The 24,255-nt window shown below is 46.7% G+C and overlaps 1 protein-coding gene and 1 long non-coding RNA gene across 3 annotated transcripts in view; both read right to left on the bottom strand.

Annotated features, from left to right (window-relative positions):
- LOC129702402 (uncharacterized) overlaps positions 1–24,255 on the bottom strand; it is a 43,305-nt gene that overhangs the window by 15,938 nt on the left and 3,112 nt on the right. Inside the window, exons 3-5 of the mRNA XM_055644181.1 lie at positions 22,552–23,753; positions 21,021–21,075; positions 12,977–13,371 (exon numbers count right to left, since the gene is read on the bottom strand). Of these exons, the coding sequence (XP_055500156.1) occupies positions 12,977–13,371; positions 21,021–21,075; positions 22,552–23,753 (1,652 nt within the window). The remainder of the gene's footprint in view (positions 1–12,976; positions 13,372–21,020; positions 21,076–22,551; positions 23,754–24,255) is intronic.
- Positions 2,435–7,079, bottom strand: LOC129701982 (uncharacterized). Of its 2 annotated transcripts, none has more exons than XR_008724303.1 (3): positions 6,979–7,079; positions 6,215–6,343; positions 2,435–3,519 (listed from the first exon to the last, which is right to left on the bottom strand). It is a non-coding gene; the product is annotated as an uncharacterized LOC129701982 (long non-coding RNA). The 2 variants fall into 2 exon arrangements; XR_008724302.1 differs by having other exon boundaries at positions 6,215–6,432; positions 6,979–7,073.

The raw sequence follows: 24,255 nt of genomic DNA, 5'->3' as shown, positions 1-24,255 counted from the left end.
AATGCATCTTTGTCAGGTCCTGAGACCCCTGTGCAACTGCAGCATATCGTCTAAACACTTGCCATGATGTCACTTACAGTAAGGCTTATCCTTCCAATGATCTCCCCAGTTGATCGATGCCCGAGCACAGTAGGTTCCCGTGTTCACGGACACGGACACACAATACCTTTCAGCATCAACATGTCATCACTTCTCACCAAGTTGGCTATGTTCTAGCTTTGTCTACTCGTAAAGTAAATGACCTGAACTTTCCACATATCACATGTCAGCCGCCGGACCCTTCACTCGAGGGACATCACCGTTAATTGGCTTCATTTATTTCTGTATATTGAAGGGAAGGGGTGTGTAGAGTTAGTTGAGCGGTAACGAGGTGGGGGCAATGAGATTCAGGCGGTAAGTTTAATTGCAGCCGTTAAATGTAAAGGCAAAGTGCTTCGTTCTTATCGAGAGAGTATTCGATCTTGTACTTTCATATTATGGAAGCCCACAGGAAGTGTGGTGACGGGAACAATTGCAACATTTAAATGGTATTTCGGCAGGTAGATGAATACTTGACGTTTAGAAGGATGTGGGAACAACACACATGTACGGGACTGTTCCTGTTATATATTGTTCCGTCTTATATGAACATTTCGGAATATGTTCAATACGTTATCTTATTAACACCTGGATCGTGTTGAGAAACCAAACTACCATAAGATTCAGATTAAGATTCAGATTCAATTTTAATTGTCATTGTCAATGTACAGTACAGAGACAACGAAATGCATTTAGCATCTCCCTGGAAGAGCGACATAGCAAATGATTTGAATAAATAATAATACGTGTCCGGGGGGGAGGGGGGGTGGTGGTGGTGATTGGCAGTCACTGAGGTACGTTGTTGATAACGATAAATAATAAAGTGAACTCAAAGGTCATGCTGGGAGAGTCACTGGGCTGAGATAGTAGGTGGGTTATATAACAAGGCACACGTAGCTGCAGACAGACGGTAAACCAGGCTGAGGGGTATAAATGATGAGATAAGAAACAGCACCCTTTGAACCAATTTACAAGATAAATTGGAAAATGGTTTACTAATTAAGAGGGAACATAAAGTTGAAGGTTGATCGCTGATACTTTCAAATATATAAAATCTGAATGTAACCCATTGTGTCGCAAGAACATGGCGAATATAAAAAGGCTGTGGGGCTGTAAATCATGGAAACACTTTGGGTTGTCTCGAGGGGGTTTCTAGGTATATGCTGTTCTGGCCTTGAATCAAAAACGCTGTTTGAGAAGATCACACCCGCACTACGAGACTGAATTTGTGCGCTGCCAGAAGCAGGTCAACCATGCTTCTGCTTCTGCTTGTTTACTGCACAGCCGCCGACAGCTGGGCTATCTCGTGCAGGCCACGCTCGCATGGGCACTGGCTGCAAAAGGGCTATTTAGATGTTTATCGGGGCAAATTTGGTGAGATGATTCATGTCCAAGGCGAGCTGTGACTTGAATGGTGACAAGGTTGGTGCACACCTGGCGGTGTCAGGAAATATGTTCCTCTGTGGGATCGTCCATTGATATAGTGACTGTAGATAGCCTTTTTTGTTTGCTCGAATTTTAGTATAAACTAGACTAAGTGGGACCCGTTGGGTCCCAGCATCACATGGGAGGGCTGGACACCCAACACAATATTCCACCTCTCCACCAATTCCAATATTGCTGGCTAGTGGGGGGTGGGGTGGGGGCTTTCTGTCGCACTAGTATGAATGTTGTGGGCCGAAGGTACTGATTTCCAGAGGGCTAGTATGGAGTTTGTGGGCCAAATGGAATTTTGGGCTGGCAGCAGTCACTGAGGGCTGGCAGCTCAGTCACTGAGGCCTGGCAGTACAATCACTCGGACCTGGCAGGCTGGCGGCTGAGAAACTGCCAGAAATTCTGCCCAAAACAGGTGACAGACTGTAAGAGAGAAGGGGGAAGAATGTGGACAGAATGGATTATTGGGCTGGCAGTTCAGTCACTTACAGCTGGTGGGCTGGCAGTTCACTAACTCACGGCTCGTGGGCTGGCAGTGCAGTCACTCACGCCTGGTACCCTGGCAGTTCACTCAGTCACCCCACCTACCTTCACCACCTCCTCCCCCACTCAGCTCCTTGCCATTCCCCTCCCACCCACACAGTCAGTGCATCTCCAAACAACCTCCCCCCCATGCACTCTTCGTGGCTCACCCACAGAGCAGCCATTCCTGCCTATTAGGTTCTATTGTGATGAAGAACACACAGCATTAAAAGTGCAAAAAGGTTTTATTAAAGTTTAAAACGTGAATGACTCTTAAAATAAAAGAACAATTTAAATTTTAAAGATGAGATTTATTAAATTTGTATTTGTTGTGTCTTGTTGCGTCTTGTTGTGTTCTGCTGCTCACTGCCTCTTGATGACTACTTCCTGTTGATAAAAAGAAACAATTTTAATATGGAGAAAGTCAGCAGTCAAATTTTAAGAAGGAAAATCTGAGAATATCTCAGAAGTCATCATTCAATGAAGCACACTATTAATGACAACATTCTTGGGCGATGTTCCAACATTTAGGAAACCTTTGACCTATCCTTTCATATTTAACCATATAACCATATAACAATTACAGCACAGAAACAGGCCATCTCGGCCCTACAAGTCCATGCCGAACAAATGTTGTTCCCCTTAGTCCCACCTGCCTGCACTCGTACCATAACCCTCCATTCCCTTCTCATCCATATGCCTATCCAATTTATTTTTAAATGATACCAATGAACCTGCCTCCACCACTTCCACTGGGAGCTCATTCCACACCGCCACCACTCTCTGCGTAAAGAAGTTCCCCCTCATATTACCCCTGAACTTCTGTCCCTTAATTCTGAAGTCATGTCCTCTTGTTTGAATCTTCCCTATTCTCAAAGGGAAAAGCTTGTCCACATCAACTCTGTCTATCCCTCTCATCATTTTAAAGACCTCTATCAGGTCCCCCCTTAACCTTCTGCGCTCCAGAGAATAAAGACCTAACTTATTCAACCTATCTATGTAACTTAGTTGTTGAAACCCAGGCAACATTGTAGTAAATCTCCTCTGTACTCTCTCTATTTCTGTTGAGCTAGTGTGATGGGCCGAAGGTTAGTATGGAGTTTGTGGGCGGAATGGATTTTTGGGCTGGCAGTCACTGAGGGCTGGCAGCTCAGTCACTGAGGCCTGTGCTGGCAGGGAGGCACCAAAATTCTTAGTGTTTCTGAAGACATCTGGAAGAGTTCTGTTCACAACTTCAAAGTGTTCTCTCGTAATTATTGGACATTCATCCCAAACAATGACTTTCACTGGCCTCGTGAAATGTGCAGTCTTAGAGTTCTTCTCGATGTTGCACAATGTATCCTCGGCCACTTGGATGGGTATCTTGAATCGATAATGTGTAGTTCTTCCACCAGGCAGAATGTAGCTGCTATCCCAGAGGATACCACACAATATCCACATCACCTTGACCTCTAACATTTCCTGGCATGATGTTGAGAAAGCAGCCTAAAGACAATTTCAGTTGATAATGAACACTGAAGATTTTGTGCAAAACATTTTTCTGAAGTGGGGTTTGTCAGGGTGGGGGGTGGTAAGCATGGTGCAGCCAAGGGAGGGGCATAGCTTCAGGCGGGGGGTCTCGTGAGCTGATGAGAAGGGGGGGCTCATGCAGGGAATGGGGGCGGCTTCAGTAGGGGGTGCATCCTATAGCCAGGCGGAGGGCAGCGTCTTGAGGTGGGGGATGTCAGTGGAGGAGGGGGCAGTGAGCGATTTACTGATGACCTGTGGACTCACTCACTGCCTTGGGATTAACTCATGTCCTTTAGACTGACTGACTCTCACGGCTTGTGGACTGACTGATGCCCGACTTCTGGAGTCACGTCCGACTTTTGTAAACTAAAAACTGTAACGTCTGCATTGAGGAACAGTTTCTTCCTGACAGCCATCACGCTATAAAACATAACAAATCAGCTCTGAACCAAGAAATACTATAATATTTCACACACATATATATTCACATGCACTCACATACATATGCACACACATATATTCACTCGCACACATATTCTGACACACGTGTACACACACACACACATATTACATACACACACATTCACACACACACACACACACACACACATTCACACACACGTACACATATTGACACACACAAACACATATACACACGTATATATTGACACACACACACACATTCACACGCACACACAGACGCACACACAGACTCATTCACGCACACACAAACTCAACGACACACATTCACACAAAGACCCACACACACACACACACACACACATACGCAGACACACGGACTCACACTCACACACACAGACTCAATCACACACACATACACAGACTCATCCCCCACCTCAAGCCGCTGCCCTATGGGTGGTAAAAGTCATGCAGCCAAGGGCAGCTTCAGGCGGGGATGTTGTGAACTGATGAGAAGGGGGTGGGGTGTCCTCATGCAGGGGATGTGGAGGCTTCAGTAGGGGGTGCATCCTATAGCATGGCAGCGGGCAGCGTCTTGAGGTGAGGGATGTTAGTGGAGGAGGGGGGCAGTGAGCGATTTACTCATGACCTGTGGACTCACTCACTGCCTTGGGATTAACTCATGGCCTTCGGACTGACTCTCACAGCTTGTGGACTGATTGATGCCCGACTTCTGGAGTCACATCCGGCTTTTGTAAACTGAAAACTGTAACATCTACATTGAGGAACAACTTCTTCCTGACAGCCATCACGCTATTAAACTTAACAAATAAGCTCTGAACTACGAAATACCATATTATTTCACACACGCACCCATATATATTCACATGCACTCACACACATATGCACACACACTCACATACACACACATAATCATGCGCACACACACATATAATCATGCACACACAAACATTCACTCACACACATGTACACACACACATATACACACGTGCACATATTCACACACCCGCACACATATTCACACACACATATTAACTCATACACTCACACACACATATAGGGAGGTTTCACGGCAGTCGGGTCACGACCCATGACCCGTACTGTTGCTACGCTACACCAAATGGATTACATGCGATGTACTGCAGGTAGGCGCTTACCATTGTTTCCAACTCCATCTTCCAGGGAGATGCTAGCTGCATTTCGTTGTCTCTGTACTGTACACTGACAACGACAATGAAAGTTGAATCTGAATCTGAACGTAGCGGGCCCGTTAAAATCCGCTGAAAATGTCCATTTTTGCGCTGTAAATAATTATGGAAATCAGGATGACCATGTGAGACATTTAGCCTACTTCAGAATTCCAAACGTGAGGAGAAATGACGGTAGATAGAAGTGAGAGCTGAAGGGACAACAGACAGAGTGCTTAGCGGACATTGGCCATTTGCTCACTGCATTTCATCAACACTAAAGCATTATTTGAGTTTTTCTTGATTTCTTTGGCATCGAAAAAGTTTCAGAAGTGATAAATCTGGCTGTATTTTTTTTTTTTTTTAAATAAATCGCCCATGGTTCTCAAGTAGGTTTTTACATACAAAATGAAAACGCATCTGAAGAAAAATTTACAGCCAGATTTATCACTTCTGAGAATTTTTAGATACCAAAGGAATCAAGAAAAAACACGAATAATGCCTTACTGTTGATGAAATGCAGTGGGCAAACACGATAATTTCGATATTTTCAATTACGATATCTGTACAGCCAATGTTTACCAAGCACTTTAGCTGATGTTGTCCCTTCAGCTCTCACTTCTCTTTACCTTCATTTCGCTTCACGTTTGGAATTCTAATGTTGGGTACATATCTCTCACACTCACCCCAACTTCCACAATTTTTTTCAGAGCAGAAATTCACCATTTTGGCTGTTTTTAACAGGTAGGGAAGTATGCATTTCTTGCATTAATAACATATGCCGGAAGTGACGGATATCTTCCAGATGGATTGAGCGGCTCCGTGCATCAAGTCCTATCACCCTGTGACCTTGTGTGCAACCCCCTATTCACACACACACATATATATTCACACACATATATATTCACACACACACACACACGCATATTCACACACACATACAAACACACAAATATACACACACACACACAAATACACTGTGTAAAACGAATCTTCAAATCCTGCTGAAACACAATGCTGCTGTGGCTGCAACAAACACTTACCAGTTATGTAGAATTGTTCAACACCTCGTGTACTCCGTCTTCAGCAGGCAGCGTAATCTTGCCTCCGACCGGAAATGGCGTCATCGCCACCAGCTTCTCTCCGACCGGAAATGATGTAATCGACGCCATCTTGCAACCACCAAAATCACAAAATGAGCGCCAATTTTAAATTTAAACAGTTCATGTCTAATAAAAAGCTGTATTCGTGCTGTATCCGCCTGAAATCGTTGCAACAAATCCATTTCAATTTACATGAACATTTCAAAGACAATACAGACATCATGCTTTAGTCACCTGAAAACGGTTGCAACCATTTTAAAACCCAAGAGAAACAAATTTGCAAACGCTTAATAATAAATGCATTTCATGTTCAATACACATTCATTTCAAAGACAATATAGATAGACAAATTTACAAATGAATTTCATGTTCAATACACATTTGTTTCAAAGACAATATAGATAGACAAATTTACAAATGAATTTCATGTTCAATACACATTCGTTTCAAAGACAATATAGATAGACAAATTTACAAATGAATTTCATGTTCAATACACATTCATTTCAAAGACAATATAGATAGACAAATTTACAAATAAATTTCATGTTCAATACACATTCGTTTCTAAGACAATATAGATAGACACATTTACAAATGCATTTCACGTTCAAAACACATTAATTTCAAAAAAAATATAGACAAATTTGCAAACTCTTTCCAACAAAATGCCAAGAAACTTCAGACCATGGTGAACAACCTACACATCAATTGGCTGAAAAAGCACATGGAGGGGATTCCCCTTGGAGTAGAGCTGCAGCTCAGAGAGCCATGACCCTTTCACTTCGTGGTCCGGCAGAAAGTGAGTGAAGCAGGATACTTCCGGGTTTTATAGCCCCTCCCTCCACCGTGTAGGTGGCGGCGTTCTCTCTGCTGCCCCCGCAGTACATCGCGTGTAATCCATTTGGTGTAGCGTAGCAACAGTACGGGTCATGGGTCGTGAACCGACTGCCGTGAAACCTCCCTATATGTGTGTGTGTGAATGTGACTGTGTGAGTGTGTGAGTGTCATTGAGTGTGTGTGTGTGAATATGTGTGCATGTGTGTGAATATGTGCATGTGTGTATATGTATGTGTGTGTGTACATGTGTGTGAGTGAATGTGTTTGTGTGTTAGTATGTGCGTGTAAATATGTGTGCATGTGTGTGTGTGTGAATATGTGTGTGTGTGTGTGTGTGTGTGTGTATATGTGTGTGAGTGAATATGTGTGTGAATAGTTGTGCGTGTGTGTGAATATGTGCATGTGTGTATATGTATGTGTGTGTACATGTGTGTGAGTGAATGTGTTTGTGTGCATCATTATATGTGCGTGTGCATGATTATGTGTGTGTGTGTGAATGTGAGTGTGTGTGCATATGTGTGTGAGTGCATGTGAATATATATGTGTGTGAAATAATATGGTATTTCGTAGTTCAGAGCTTATTTGTTATGTTTAATAGCGTGGTGGCTGTCAGGAAGAAGCTGTTCCTCAATGTAGATGTTACAGTTTTCAGTTTACAAAAGCCGGACGTGACTCCAGAAGTCGGGCATCAGTCAGTCCACAAGCTGTGAGAGTCAGTCCAAAGGCCATGAGTTAATCCCAACGCAGTCCAAAGGTCATGAGTAAATCACTCACTGCCCCCTCTCCTCCACTAACATCCCTCACCTCAAGATGCTACCCTCTGCCATGCTATAGGATGCACCCCCTACTGAAGCCATCCACATCCCCTGCATGCGGACACCCCACCCCCTTCTCATCAGTTCACGACAACCCCCGCCTGAAGCTGCCCTTGGCTGCACGACTTTTACCACCCATAGGGCAGCATCTTGAGGTGGGGGATGAGTCTGTGTATGTGTGTGCGATTGAGTCTGTGTGTGAGAGCGAGTCCGTGTGAGTGAGTGCGTGCGTGTGTGTGTGTGTGAGTCTGTGTGTGTGTGTGTGTGTGTGTGTCTGTGTGTGTGTGTGTGTGTGTGTGTGTGTGTGTGTGTGTGTGTGTGTGTGTGTGTGTGTGTGTGTGTGTGTGTGTGGGTCTTTGTGTGAATGTGTGTGTCGTTGAGTTTGTGTGTGCATGAATGAGTCTGTGTGTGCGTGTGTGTGAATGTGTGTGCCTGTGAATATGTGTGTGTGTGTGTGTCAATATGTGCGTGTGTATATGTGTTTGTGTGTGTCAATATATGTGCGTGTGTACGTGCGTGTGTACGTGTGTGAATACGTGCGTGTGTATATGTCTGTGTGAATGCGTATGTGTGTGTGAGTGAATAAGTGTGTGTGTGTGAATATGTGTATGTGTGAATATGTGTGTGTACACGTGTGTCTGAATATGTGTGTGAGTGAATATGTGTGTGTGTGTGTGCATATGTATGTGAGTGCATGTGAATATATATGTGTGTGAAATATTATAGTATTTCTTGGTTCAGAGCTTACAAAAGTCGGACGTGACTCCAGAAGTCGGGCATCAATCAGTCCACAAGCCGTGAGAGTCAGTCAGTCTAAAGGACATGAGTTAATCCCAAGGCAGTGAGTCAGTCCACAGGTCATGAGTAAATCGCTCACTGCCCCCCTCCTCCACTGACAGCCCCCACCTCAAGACGCTGCCCTCCGCCTGGCTATAGGATGCACCACCTACTGAAGTCGCCCCCATTCCTTGCATGAGCCCCCCCCTTCTCATCAGCTCACGAGAACCCCCGCCTGAAGCTATGCCCCTCCCTTGGCTGCACCATGCTTACCACCCCCCACCCTGACAAACCCCACTTCAAAAAAATGTTTTGCCCAAAATCTTCAGTGTTCAGTAACAACTGAAATTGTCTTTAGGCTGCTTTCTCAACATCATGTCAGGAAATGTTAGAGGTCAAGGTGATATGGCTATTGTATGGTATCCTCTGGGATAGCAGCTACATTTCTGCCTGGTGGAAGAACTACACATTCTCGATTCAAGATACCCATCCAAGTGGCCGAGGATACATTGTGCAACATCGAGAAGAACTCTAAGACTGCACATTTCACGAGGCCAGTGAAAGTCATTGTTTGGGATGAATGTCCAATGATTACGAGAGAATGCTTTGAAGTTGTGAACAGCTCTTCCAGATGTCTTCAGCAACACTAAGAATTTTGGTGCCCCCCTGCCAGTACAGCCCTCAGTGACTGAGCTGCCAGCTCAAAAATCCATTCCGCCCACAAACTCCATACTAACCTTCGGCCCAACATACTAGCTCAACAGAAATATGAAAGGAAATGTCAAAGGTTCCCTGAAGGTTGGAACATCGCCCAATAATGTTGTCATTAATAGTGTGCTTCATTGAATGATGACTTCTGAGATATTCACAGATTTTCCTTCTTAAAATTTGACTGCTGACTTTCTCCATATTAAAATTGTTTCTTTTTATCAACAGGAAGTAGTCATCAAGAGGCAGTGAGCAGCAGAACACAACAAGACGCAACAAGATACAACAAATAAAAACTTAATACATCTCATCTTTAAAATTTAAATTGTTCTTTTATTTTAAGAGACATTCATGTTTTAAACTTTAATAAAACCTTTTTTGCACTTTTAATGCTGTGTGTTCTTCATCACAATAGAACCTAATAGGCAGGAATGGCTGCTCTGTGGGAGAGCCACTGTGTGCATGGGGGGGGGGGGGGTGGTTGGTTGGTGATGCACTGCATGTGTGAGTGGGAGGGGAATGGCAAGGGGCAGAGTGGGGGGGGGGGGGGGGGGGGGGGGTGAAGGTAGGTGGGGTGACTGAGTGAACTGCCAGCGTACCAGGCGTGAGTGACTGCACTGCCAGCCCACGAGCCATGAGTTAGTGAACTGCCAGCCCACCAGCTGTAAGTGACTGAACTGCCAGCCCAATAATCCATTCAGTCCACCCTCTTCCCCCTTCTCTCTTACAGTCTGTCACCTGTTTTAGGCAGAATTTCTGGCAGTTTCTCAGCCGCCAGCCTGCCAGGTCCGAGTGATTGTACTGCCAGGCCTCAGTGACTGAGCTGCCAGCCCTCAGTGACTGTGCTGCCAGCCCAAAAATCCATTTGGCCCACAAACTCCATACTAGCCCTCTGGAAATCAGTACCTTCGGCCCACAACACTCATACTAGCGCAACAGAAAGCCCCCCCTACTGGCCAGCAATATTGGAATTGGTGGAGAGGTGGAATATTGTGTTGGGTGTCCAGCCCTCCCATGTGATGCTGGGACCCAACGGTATATCTATTTATCACCCTTTCTCTATATATATATCTCTATCTCCCCCCCTCTCTCTCTATCTATCTCTCCATCTCTACTGTTTTTACTGTCTCTCTCTATCTCTCTCTCTCTCTCCCTCTCTCTCTCGCCCTCTCTCTCCCCCCCCCTCTGTCTCTCTCTGTCCCGAGAGAGAGAGAGAGAGAGAGCAGCTGAGAGAGAGTGTTCTTCATCGCAGGTCTGGATTTCACACAGCATCCCCCCGCTCTCCCTGGCCCCCGCCTTTGCGATGTGTGTGTGTGTGTGTGTGTGTGTGTGTGTGTGTGTGTGTGTGTGTGTGTGTGTGTGTGTGTGTGTGTGTGTGTGTGTGTGTGTGTGTGTGTGTGTGTGTGTGTGTGTGTGTGTGTGTGTGTGTGTGTGTGTGTGTGTGTGGTCGATCCAGCTCGAGGCTTTCCAGGCGAGGGCCCTCGAGCTTGAAGGTCGAAGACGCCCTTCTGGACCCGCGGATTAGGTCGCCCAAGTGGGACAGCCCCTTAACTGGTCTATAATTCCCCCGTTTTCTCTCTCCCTCTTTTCTTAAAAAGTGGAGTTACATTGGCTACCCTCCACTCCACCAGAGTTGAGAGAAGATTGGAAAATGATCACCAATGCATCCACGATTTCTAGGGCAACCTCCGTGATTACTCTGGGATGCAGACCATCAGGCCCTGGGGATTTATCTGCCTGCAGCCCTAACAGTTTACCTAACACCATTTCCTGACTAATGTAGATTCCCTACAGTTCCTCCCTCCCACTGGATCATCGGTCCCCTAGTATTTCTGGGAGAATGTTTGTGTCTTCCTTAATGAAGACAGAACCAATGTACTCGTTTAACTGTGCTGCCATTTCCTTGTTTCCCATGAAAAATGCACATCAGCTCAGTGCCAGGAAAGCTGCAGTCTCCACCGTCGCCTGCAGGTGGCAGGTGTCTCCCACTCAGCTACACTGCGATTTTTGGACATCCAAGAGGAAAATACAATACAATACAATACGGTTTATTTGTCACATTGCACAAAAAGTGCAAGTGAAATGATACGTCAGCAGCGGTACATCCTGCGCATGCGCACACACAAGAAGAGCTCCGCACATGCGCACATGCGCCCACTTCAATAACACACACAAAAACACAATAAAAATTTAACACAAACATCCACCACAGCATTCATCACTGTGGTGGAAGGCACACAATTTGGCCAGTCCTCCTCCATTTTCCCCCGTGGTCGGGACCTCAACCCTCTGCAGCCGTTGCTGCGGGCGTCCAGATGGTAAAAGGACAAGGTACAAGTCCAGGTAAGTCCAGAGTCGGCTCCTCCCCACCGGAGACCGCGGCTTTAAGTTGGTGTAGGCCGCAGGCCGGCGGCCGAAGATTTAAAGTTTAAGGTTCCCGCTGCGCCGCATCCAGAAGCGCCGCAGACCGCAGGGCCGGCGGTCGAAGCTCCCCTCCAGGGGTGATGGTAAGTCCATGCCGGACACGCGGTAGAAGTTGGCCGCGGGCCGGCAGTGATGGCTTCTTCCTCCCCCGGGTCCCGGGCTGTAGACGCCGCACCAGCTGGAGCTCTGCAGACCACGCGTGGCTTCAGGCTGACGGTTGCCCCGGGCCAGCGAAACAGAGCGCTCCCCTCCAGCGAGCCCCAGTGAGGGCGCGCCTGCTCCACGCCGAGAATCCACGCTGCGCCCGCCGCTGAAGCCCCGCTGAAGTCTCCGGGAAAGGCCGCGCCGATCCTTGATGTTAGGCCACGGGGGGAGGCGACCTGGAAAAAGTCGCCTCTCCATGGAGGAGGCGACAAAACGGTTTCCCCCTTACCCCCCCCACACAAAACAAACAAAGAAACATTAAAAACATACTTTAAAACATACTAGAAAAAATTAAAAAAGTTGAAAAAAACTAACGCACTGCTGACAGGGCTGCCACCATTGCAGCGCCCCCACCAAATAGGTGCAGGAGTAGCCATTTGGCCCTCAAGCCAGCTCCGCCATTCAATATGATCATGGCTGATCAACCAGATTCAGTACCCTGTTCCTGCTTTCTCCCATATCCCTTGATTCCATTTGCCCCAAGAGCTAAGTCTAATATCAGAATCAGAATCAGATCAGAATGCTTTATTGTCATTGCATGTGTCACATACAACGAGATTACTGTGTCTATCCATTTAAAAGAACTTCAAACATTCACATACTCATAATTTTTACACTCCCTCCCTCCCCAAACCCACCCATGGATTCCCATTTACATAAATTAACACTGTCTCCCACCCCCCCTCCTTCCCCATAACCCACTCCCGAGACAGAGTTCAGTTCCAAGATTGCTGATGGGTAAAAGCTGTTCTTGAGTCTGGCAGTGCATGACTTTAGCGACCTGTACCTTTTTCCTGAGGGCAGCAGTGTGAAAAGGTGGTGACAAGGATGTGTAATGGGAAAGGTTAAAAAATGTCAGTGAATCCCCCAGCGAGCTGGTGAGCACAGTCCCGGAGCACCCTGCCTGGGATCTCATCCGGGCCAGCAGCCTTACTAGCATTAACAGTTCTCAGGGCCCGCTTTACCTCCTCTAACTGGAGGGTAAGTGGCTGGTTAGCAGGGTCCAGTTGGAGAGAGGTTCTTTCATTCGGACCTCTCTCGAAACGGGCAAAAAAGTGGTTGAGCTCCTCTGCCAGCAATGTATTTGCAGCTGTCGGTGGGTCCCTGCTGCCCCTGAGGTTTGTTAGGTAATGTATTCCCTGCCACATGCGCGCTGTATCCCTGGAGGTGAAATGGTCCTCGATCTTCTCCTTGTAGGACATTTTAGCTGATTTAAGGCCCCGCTTAAGGTTGTGTCTGGCAGTGCTGTACAGTTCTTTGTTGCCAGATTTGTGGGCCAAGTCCCGCTCCTTCAGAAGACGCTGGACCTCCGTAGTCATCCATGGTTTCCTGTTTGGAAAGACACGGATGCACGGATCCCCCACATCAGGTTGGGTTTTTAAACATAACACTTTAATTATCTATATTATTACTAAAACTCTCATCTTGTCCTCTTCTGGCTTGTGTTGTTTTAAATTGGAGCAAAAACGGTACCCTATATCGCCACTATTTTTTTGCCACCTTACTGTTTCCCTCCGCTCCAACTGCACCAGGTTCATAGGTGGAATATTACATGAGTTGTGAAGGTTTAAAAATCGTGAGATCAGTAGATTGGTCTTCTCGCCTGTCAGTCGCCAGGAAGATAACGCTCTTACCGGCACTCACTGTCAATCACCGGGGTGAGGAGAATAAAGTCCTGGAGGCCGGGCGTGAGTCAGTCAGCCCGGAAGCCGTGAGTGAGACTCGAGTCAAGAAGCCATGAGTGAGTGAGGGTTGAGTGTCGAGTGCAGCTTTCGTGAGTGGGTGAACTGTGAGTCCAGAAGCCGTGAGTGGGTGAACTGTGAGTCCAGAAGCCGTGAGTGAGTGAACTGTGAGTCCAGAAGCCATGAGTGAGTGAACTGTGAGTCCAGAAGCTGCCCGGAGCACGGAGCCTGCCTGATTGCTGCAAGCTCGAGATCCTGGGGAAGTGAAGAGTGAGAGTGGGGGATTGAGTCAGATGCTGGTGGATCCGGGTACTGGCGGGTCTCACCAACCCCGCCCACACACCCCCATCCCCTCACACCCCCTCACGGCAGGCTATGGCAGCAGTCACCCCCCGCTGGCCCATGCCCGTAGCTGTCCCCCTCCCCGGCTACAGAACGCTCCCACCAGTCCCACCTGAAGCCTCCCCGTCCCCAGCTGCAGGACTAGCCCAAGAATCCAGTTGGCTCACTATGTCCATACTAGCTCTCTGGAAACCAGTCTATTCGGCCTTCAACACCCTTACTATCACTCCCCTCCACTGGCCACCGGCTGAACCCGTCCCCCTCCCCCGGCTGCAGGACGCTTCCCCACTGGCCCGCGACAGCCACCGCCTGAATTGACCCCCTCCCCGGGCTGCAGAACTCAACAAGAGATGCAACAAGCAAGAATGGGTAGAATAAACCTCCTCTTTAACATTTAAATTGTTGTTATATTTTAAGAGTTTTCACATTTGAAGCTTTAATAAATCCCTTTTCCACTTGCCGTGCCCGTCAGCTGTACCTGCGCAGTAATACCTGCGCGTTCTACGTCACAATGGGAACCCAATGGGAGGGAATGGCTGCACCGCTGAGGAGCTGCTAAGAGTGATGGTGGGCGGCGGGGGGGGGGGGGGGGGGGGGGGGGATGGAGTGAGTGCGTGTGGGGGGGGGGGAGGGCAAGGGGCAGAGTGGTGGGGGGGGGGGGAGGAGGGGGGGATCAGGGGAGTCACAACGGGAACCCATCAGGTTGGGGGCTATGCGTGAGTGGTGGAATTTTGGAATTGGTGGAGAGGTGGAATGTTACGTTTGGGGTCCAGTCCTCCTGTGTGAGAATGGGACCCAATGGGTCCCACTTAGTCCAGTCAATAAATAAATGTCAACGGGGCCAGATTCCCCAAACATCTGGGAACCCCATTTCCCACCTTACTGCTTCGGCAAGGCAAGGCAAGGCAAGGCAAGGCAAGGCAAGGAAAGGCAAGGCAAGGCAACGCAAGGCAAGGCAAGGCAACAAGGCAAGGCAAGGCAAGGCAAGGCAAGGCAAGGCAAGTTTATTTGTATAGCACCTTTCAACAACAAGGTAATTCAAAGTGCTTTACATAAAACATTAAAAGCATTGGAAGGAAACACATATAAAATGACATTTAGATGTAAAACGATTATTAGATTATTCAGATAAAATAATTACTAAATTAAAAGCAATCAAATAAAATATTTAAAATAGAATAAAACCAGGAATAGAAGTTACAGTGCAGTATAGGTAATTAATAAATTGTATTGTTTACTGAAAGGCAGTGGCAAACAGAAAAGTCTTCAGTCTAGATTTAAAAGAGCTGAGAGTTGCAGCAGACCTGCAGTTTTCTGGGAGTTTGTTCCAGATATGTGGTGCATAAAAACTAAATGCTGCCTCTCCATGTTTAGTTCTGACTCTGGGGACACAGAGCAGACCTGTCCCAGACGATCTGAGAGGTCTGGGTGGTTCGTAGCTAAGCAGAAGATCAGAAATGTATTTTGGCCCTAAACCATTCAGTGCTTTGTAAACCAACAGTAGTATTTTGAAATCAATTCTTTGACAGACAGGAAGCCAGTGTAAAGACCTCAGAACTGGAGTAATGTGATCTACTTTTTTGGTCTTAGTGAGGACTCGAGCAGCAGCGTTCTGAATTAACTGCAGCTGTCTGATCGACTTTTTAGGGAGACCTGTAAAGACACTGTTACAGTAGTCGAGCCTGCTGAAGATAAATGCATGGACAAGTTTTTCCAAATCCTGCTGAGACATAAGTCCTTTAATCCTTGATATATTATTTAGGTGATAGTAGGCTGACTTTGTGACTGTTTTTATGTGGCTGTTGAAGTTCAGGTCTGAGTCCATGACTACTCCTAAGTTTCTGGCTTGGTTTGTTGTTTTTAGCATTACCATTTGAAGCTGGGTGCTAACTTTTAATCGTTCTTCCTTGGCTCCAAAAACAATTATTTCAGTTTTCTCTTTGTTTAATTGGAGAAAATTCTGGTTCATCCAATCGTTGATTTGCTCAAAGCATCTACTCAGTGCTTGTATTGGACTGTAGTCCCCTGGTGATATTGTTATGTAGATTTGTGTGTCATCTGCGTAACTATGGTAACATGTTTTGATGTTTTTCATGATCTGAGCCAGTGGAAGCATGTAGATGTTAAACAGAAGAGGCCCCAGAATGGAGCCCTGGGGAACTCCACATGTAATTGTTGCACGCTCAGATGTGTAATTACCTATAGACACAAAGTAGTCCCTGTCCTTCAAGTAGGATTCAAACCATTTTAATGCTGTGCCCGAAAGTCCCACCCAGTTTTCCAGACGGTCTAGTAATATGTTGTGATCGACTGTGTCGAATGCAGCACTGAGATCTAGTAATACTAAGACTGAAATTTTGCCATTGTCTGTGTTTAAGTGAATGTCATTGAAGACCTTAACAAGAGCCGTCTCGGTGCTGTGGTGTGGTCTAAATCCTGACTGGAAGACAGCTGTTCATTAACATGAAATTGTTCAGCTGCTTAAAAACAGCTTTTTCAATGATTTTACTGAGAAATGGGAGGTTTGATATTGGTCTATAATTATTCAGTAGTGAAGTGTCTTAGTTTTTCTTTTTTAAGAGAGGCTTGATAACAGCAGTTTTCAGGGCCTGTGCGAAAACACCTGAGAGAAGGGACGTGTTTACAATCTGTAGAAGGTCTGAGGTCATGCAGTTTGATACACCTATGAAAAGGCCTGTTGGTAGAATATCGAGGCAGCGGGAGGAGGATTTCAAATGTTGTATAATGTCCTCCAAGGTTTTATGGTTAATAACATAAAATTGTGTCATGGTATTTGAATTAATTATAAGTGGACACAAGGACAACACATGCCCTGCACCTGATGTGGAGGCACTGACTGCTTGCCTCATTTTCTGAATTTTGTCAGTGAAGAAGGAGGCAAAATCATTCCAGGCCCTTGTGGAAAGCAGTTCAGGGGCTACTGACACAGGAGGGTTTGTTAGCCTGTCGACAGTAGTAAACAAGGCCCGTGCATTATTATTGTTTTTGGCAATGATGTCAGAGAAGAAGGATTGCCTTGCATGTCTCAGTTCCAAGTTGTAGATTCAAAGTCTTTCTTTATAAATGTAATAGTGAACCTGGAGATTTGTTACCGCCACCTACGTTCAGCTTTCCGACACTCTCTTTTTTCAATTTTTACCAACGTGGTGTTTCTCCATGGAGACTTCTTTTTGCCAGGGACCACTTTCACCTTAGTGGGTGCAATGGCATCTATAATATTTGTAATTTTCACATTGAAATTATCAACAAGCTCATTTACTGAGACCCAAGGGAGAGTGGGCGTGGAGGAGAAAGTCTGAATAAATGTTCCACTGGTGTTTTCTGTTATGTACCGTTTTGTGATTACTTTTCTTTGAAGATTAGTCTGCACAGAGATAGCACTGTCAAAGAAAACACAGGAATGATCAGAGAGGGCAGCATCAATCACAACAACCTTAGAAATGCTAACACCCTTGGACATGACTAAGTCCAGAGTGTGACCCTTGTTGTGTGTGGGCTCCGTTACATGCTGATTCAGTTCGTAGTTATCAATGACACAAACCAAAGACAAGGCCTGTGTGTGGTCTTTCACTTCAAGGCAATGGCAGCAGATACTGACCCCCTTGAGATGACACAGAATAGTTATTTAGAGATACAGCATGGAAACAGGCCATTCGGCCCAACTAGTCGAGGGCGACCATCGATCTCACCTTTACACTAGTTCTAAGTTGGGTCCTCATTTGGATCCTCGACTTCCTCATTCACAGACCACAGTCTGTCCATATTGGTGAAAATGTGTCATCCTCAATAACAATGAGCACGGGAGCACCTCAAGGCAGCGTGCTCAGGCCCCTGCTGTACTCACTCTATACTCACGACTGCGTAGACCGTTCATAGTGCGAACTCCATCATGAAGTCTCCGATGACACTGTTGTTGTGGGACGAATCACTGGTGGGGATGAGTCAGAGTATAGAAGTGAGATCGACTGATTGACCAAATGGTGCCAGCACAATAACCTGGCCCTCAACACTAGCAAAACTAAGGAACTGATTGTGGACTTTGGAAGGGGTAGGATAGGGACCCATAGTCTCGTTTATATCAACGGGACGATGGTGGAAAGGGTCAAGAAATTCCAGGGCGTGCATATTGCAGAAGATCTCTCCAGGTCCCAGAACACTGACACAATCATAAAGAAAGCTCATCAGCACCTCTACTTCCTGAGAAGATTATGCAGAGTCGGTATGTCAAGGAAGACTTTCTCGAACCTCTACAGGTGCACAGTAGAGAGCATGGTGACCGGTTGCATCGTGGCTTGGTTCGGCAACCTGAGCGTCCAAGAGCAGAAAAGACTACAAAAAGTTGTAACCACTGCTCCTCATCAGTCCATCATGCAGTCCATCATTGGCTCTGACCTCCCTACCATCCAAGGGATCTATCACAGTCGTTGCCTCAAAAAGGCTGCCAGCATCATCAAGGACCCACACCATCCTGGCCACACACTCATCTCTCCACTGCCATCAAGTAGAAGGTACAGGAGCCTGAAATCTGCAACATCCAGGTTCAGGAACAGCTTCTTCCACACAGCCATTAGACTATTAAACACAACTTCAAACAAACTCTGAACTATATCAGCCTATTGCACTCCATCTGATAATTGATGTGTGTATATATACACCAGACTAAGTGGGACCCGTTGGGTCCCATGTTCACATGGGAGGGTTGGTCCCCCAATGTAATATTCCACCTCCCCACCAATTTCAATATTGGTGGCCAGTGGGGTGGGAGGGATTTCTGGAGCGCTGGTATGGGTGTTGTTGGGTACAGGGACTACTGGTCTCCAGAGGGCTAGTATGGACATTGTGGGCCAAATGGATTCTTGGGGTGGCAGCTCAGTCCCACAAGCCTGGTGTGCTGGCAGCTCACTCACAGCTGGTGGGCTGGCAGTTGACTCATGGCTATTCCTTGAAATTCCACTTCAAGCAGGGTGCAAGGCCACCAAATTCAGGTGCAATTTCCAACCACTTCAAGCAGGGTGCAAGGCCACCAAATTCAAGTGCAGTTTCATACCATTTCATGCAGGGTGCAACACCACCACATTCAAATGCAGTGCCTTTTCACTTCAACCCCAACCCCCAAACAACCATTTGCATGCAGTGCCTTTTCACTTCAACCCAAACCCCCCAAACAACCATTTGCATGCAGTGCCTGTTTACTTCAAACCAACCATTTTTCATTTTCAAACCACATTAAGGGAACTCACAGTTGAGTAGACATGTGTTCAGTGTTATTCAGAGCTCAGAGACACGTTACCCTCTGGCTTCCTCCATCTTGCGGAGACTGAGTGAGGCACACCACTTCCTGGTATTATGATCCCTCCCACCTCCCACCAGCAGGGGCAGCAGAGAGAATGGCAAATTTTTAAAAAACATTACTATCTCTCGGATTTTTCATCGATGGAAAAAATCCTCCAGTCCAGGAAAGCGGAGGGGGGCTCTGAGTGAGGTGGCCAAAAATGAGGGTCGTAGGTGGCGCCATTCTCTCGGAAATCGCAGCACAGCGAGCCAAAGGCGGTCAATATCAGACTTTTAGTAATATAGATATTCTATGGTATATGGACACACTGATCTGATATGTATTTATGACTACAATATTCTGTTGTGCTGCAGCAATGCAAGAATTTCATTGTCCTATCTGGGACACATGACAATAAACTCTCTTGACTTGACTAAGTTATCCCACTTTCACGCCCACTCCCTACGTACTAGGGGTAATTTACAGAGACCAATCAACCTACAAACCCGCACGTCTTTGGGATGTGGGAGAGACCGGGACACCCAGAGGGAACCCACACGGTCACGGGGAGACTGTGCTAACTCCACAAGGACAAGAACTGATGTCAGGATGGAACTTGTATCACCCGCGCCGTGAATCAGCAGCTCTACCCGCTGCGCCACTGTGCTGCCCCATTCTCAACATCAATGCCCGGGTTATAGAACTGGGTTGACCACAGTGCCGCACGACCTGGCAGTGATATGTAACCCGTTCCTCCAGGGGAAATATCTGTCTCTATATTCAGCATGTTGAAACACAACCGGATCTCACAAGTTTCACTAGCACGGGTCAGCTGCAGGCATTTTAATTAACGGACAATTACTAAGAGTTCGGCTTTATATAGAACTTTTATTGTGTATATTTGTACTGAAGCAAGCTTGTTAATTAACAATAGATACAACTCTACTTGTCTAAACAGTTCACATGTGTTGACCCATCAACAGCAACAGTGTTACATATCATGTCAAAGAGTCACCTGTTGCTGTGCGAGACTAATCTGATTACACACATTCCCCATCAACAGGCCAGTTGAAGGGAACAGGGTCCACATTACTACACAAGTACATATTAAACCCCCCAATGTGGCTTATTTTACCATCAGCATTTCCTGCTCAATCAACGAGCTGTATGATCAAAGCTGCAATAGTAATTGTCGGTTACATTAGAAACAACGTTTTCATATAATAACAGAATGCAAAATAATACCAAAACAGTCGTGGTTACAGTTTAGTTTAGTTTAGAGATACAGCGCGGAAACAGGCCCTTCGGCCCACTGATTACATGCGGCCCATCGATCATCCCGTACACTAGCACTATCCTACACACTAGGGTCAATTTACAATGCTGACAGAAGCCAATTAACACACACACCTGTATGTCTTTGGAGTGTGGGAGGAAACCGTCGCACTCGGTGGAAGCCCATGCACAAACAGACAACCCCCGTAGTCAGGATTGAACCCGTGTCTCTGGCGCTGTGAGGCAGCAGCTCTACCGCTGCGCCACTGTACCGCCCACATTCCAGTGGGATGTATTTCAGGCGGGTCATTCTCATCAGTTCTAAACATTCTCCATATCTCTTTGTCTGGAGCTGTAGATGATAGACATGGTCCCAGTTCCCTCACAGAGAGTTGGTCTTCTTGCAGATGTATCTCCACTCCTTCACCTTGGTGAAGATTACTGGGAATAAGACAAGTGACAGGTTCTCAGACACGTTCCCACTTTCCCCCACACTGGAAGTTTCCCGTCCTGGAGAGAAACGTCCTTCCCAGACACTCGCTGCCAGGCACAATCTAATGAAGGCGCTGACTTTCCAGTTCACATTGACACCAAAGTAGATGCATTGGAGTGTTTTGCTGCTGAATGAGAACTGGTTTATTGTTGTTTGTCGGGTAGTTCTGAGGGACACAAAGGGCTGGTAGAATCATAGACAGACACAAAACGCTGCAGTAACTCAGCGGGACAGGCAGCATCTCTGGAGAAAAGGAATAGGTGGCATTTTGGACCGACACCCTTCTTCGGATTGAAAATCAGGGAGAGGGGAACGAGATATATGGAATGGTACAGAGAACAAATGGATGAAATATATGTAAAAGGGCAAATCAAAGCAAGGCGCGATGATGAAAGACAGGTAGAGCCCACAATGGTTCATTGTTGGCTCTGGGGAAGGTGGTAACGAGTTATACAGACAGAGGTACTCAACAGGGCGATAGTGAAACTAGTCTGATGACGAGGGTCATTGGGGGATGGAGAGGGGATGCAAGGGTTACTTGAATATTAGAGATTCAATATTCATTCAGCTGGGTTGTAAACTGCCCAAGTGAAATATGCCCCGCCCTCAGTAATGTACGACTGTGTCAGAAATTTCAAAATATTTGTAATATTTCCAAAAATGTTTGCAGCAAACAGCAGGAACAGGGAACTGCAGATGTTGGTTTACAATTTTTTTTTAAGTGTTAGAGGAACTCAGTTGACCAGACAGCATCTCAGGAGAACATGAAGATTGGCACAAAATGCTGGAGTAACTCAGAGGGACAGGCAGCATCTCAGAAAGAAGGAATGGGCAATGTTTCAGGTCGAGACCCTCTGCAGTGATAGTTAAGGGAGAGGGAGACAGGGATATGGAAGGGTAATGTGTGAAAATGAGAGATCAAAGGGGACGCTGCTCAAAGGCAAATGTAGAATTGATCATTGTTAGACGAGGGGAAGGTGACAAGGAGGCATTCAATCAGTAATATTTATTCGGGAGGACAGTGAAGCCAGTCCGAAAACCAGAAGGGGGGGAGAGGGAAAGCAAGGGGTGTATTAATTGGACTAATTAATATTCGTACCGCGGATTTGTGAGCTTCCCAAGCAAAATATGAGATGCTGTTCCCCCAATTTGTACGAGGCCTCACTCTGGCAGTAGAGGAGGTCGAGGACAGAAAGGTCAGTGTGGGAATGGGAGGGGGATGTGTTGTATTTAGCAAATGGGAGACTTAGCAAAATTTAGCAACAGTTTTAACAAGATATCGCAAAAGGCGGATTTCCAGATACATCCAAGCAAACAGCAATCAGTTCGAGTAGAATTAGCGCAAGGTTGGGCGTTAGCTTTCTTCAAAGTATGAAGCCCAGCGCGACGTGAGCTGACGGGATGGATATTGGTGCAGAGCGGTCAATGGGCGCAATTGGCTACAGCGAGCAACGTTATTGCGGTCCCCGTCAGAAGCGTCAGCGCGTTACTCATTATCACGTAGGCCATCATAAATGATGACCCGGCTCCAAAAAGGGAACCGACGAGTGGGAGAAAGCAAAGAGCGGCTGCAACGGTTGCAACGGTTGAAACACCAACAACGGCTTTACACAACCACTTTATTACGTCTACAGTTATTTTTCCCAACAGGGGTGATGGCGCTGCCGCATCCAACTCTTCCATGGACTTGCCTTTTCTCTCGGCCAATCTGCTGCGAGCAGCATCATCCAGACACAGGCATTCACGGAAAAAGATTATCGCTCCAATCAATACCCCAATGTTGCAGGCGGCAGAGAGACCCGGGACAGGGATCGCTCCCACTCCTCCCGCAATGATCGCCAACATCCATATACGTCCCTTCAACACCTCACCTTTCTTATGAATAATCTCCACACTGAAGTTGGGAAGGGCCAGGACAAAGACAGATTCCTTTATATTTGGTAAATCATCTCCAAGTTTTATCATTAACCGAGAGAAATCATACATATTCTTCTTGAAACTGGATATCAGGAACACATTGGGATCAGGGATCCCGGCCTTTCCCAACTGACTGACGCAGTCACTCCGGATCTTTTCCATTTCTGCAACTTTATCAAATTCCCCCCGTTCCTGCTTCATTGAATCAAGGTCAGCGTCAATCTTAGAGCGGACAAAATAGAACTTCTTCCCCAGCCGCTTAATCTCCTTGGCAAGATTCGCATCACTCTCTGTGAATCGACCAGCTGACACTATGATGAAGAAATCGTATTTTTTAAATTGCATTTCCATCAGGTAGGAACCCGCGGTGAATCGTGTAGATCCGATCCCCGGCAGGTCCCAGTAGCGGACATTGGGCAGAGTGGGATGTGAGTATCCGGTTGGCTCCATTGTAGTTTCCGTGGTCCCAACCGCAGCCGCTCCCTCATCTTTGCTACGAAGCCCTCTCATGGCGTTGATGAAGGTGGATTTTCCTGCACCCGTGTCTCCCGTCACGGCGATGTTCACCTCGGTGTTGTCCAGTTCTTTCGCCTTCTTCTCCAGCAGAGGTTGAACCTTTCCCACACCTCCCGTTTCGAACTCAGACTTCACTTTGTTGAGCTCTTCCTGTGTGAAGAATGTGGGGGTCTCAGACTGAGCCGCCTGTTTGCTGAAAGGAAACATGTTCGGTGAAAGTTTCCAGTTGAAATGAAACCAACTGAAATAAAGGACAAGCACCTTCTCTCCCTTTCCCTCTTCTCTTCCCATTGTTCCACCTGGATACACACCATTTATCCCACAATCCCGCACTTTCCCCCTTCCCCCATCACCTTCACCTATATCCATTCCTCCAGCTTCCCATCTCACGTCTCTTCTCTTGGCCTAGGAGCGGAATTAGGCCATTCGGCCCATCTATCCCGCGAGTTCTCCTTATTTCAGTTTTTCATCACTGGCCTCCCTTCAATCATCACCCCCTCCCCCACCCCCCAACATCTATCAACCTATCACTTGCCTGACTTAGTCCTGCCCCCAATCCTCATCCAGTCACCCCCCTCCAATCACAATCAGAGTGAAGAAGGGTCCCGACCCGAAACGCCACCTGTCCCCCAGAGATGCTGCCTGACCCGCTGAGTTACTCCAGCGCTGTGCTTGAGGTGAGGGAGGAGAGGTGG

This window comes from Leucoraja erinacea, chromosome 12 (genome assembly GCF_028641065.1).
Source record: "Leucoraja erinacea ecotype New England chromosome 12, Leri_hhj_1, whole genome shotgun sequence".
Classification (NCBI taxonomy): Eukaryota; Metazoa; Chordata; class Chondrichthyes; order Rajiformes; family Rajidae; genus Leucoraja; species Leucoraja erinaceus.
The sequence above is the reverse complement of the archived record's forward strand: the minus strand, read 5'-3'. Positions and strand labels throughout refer to the sequence as shown.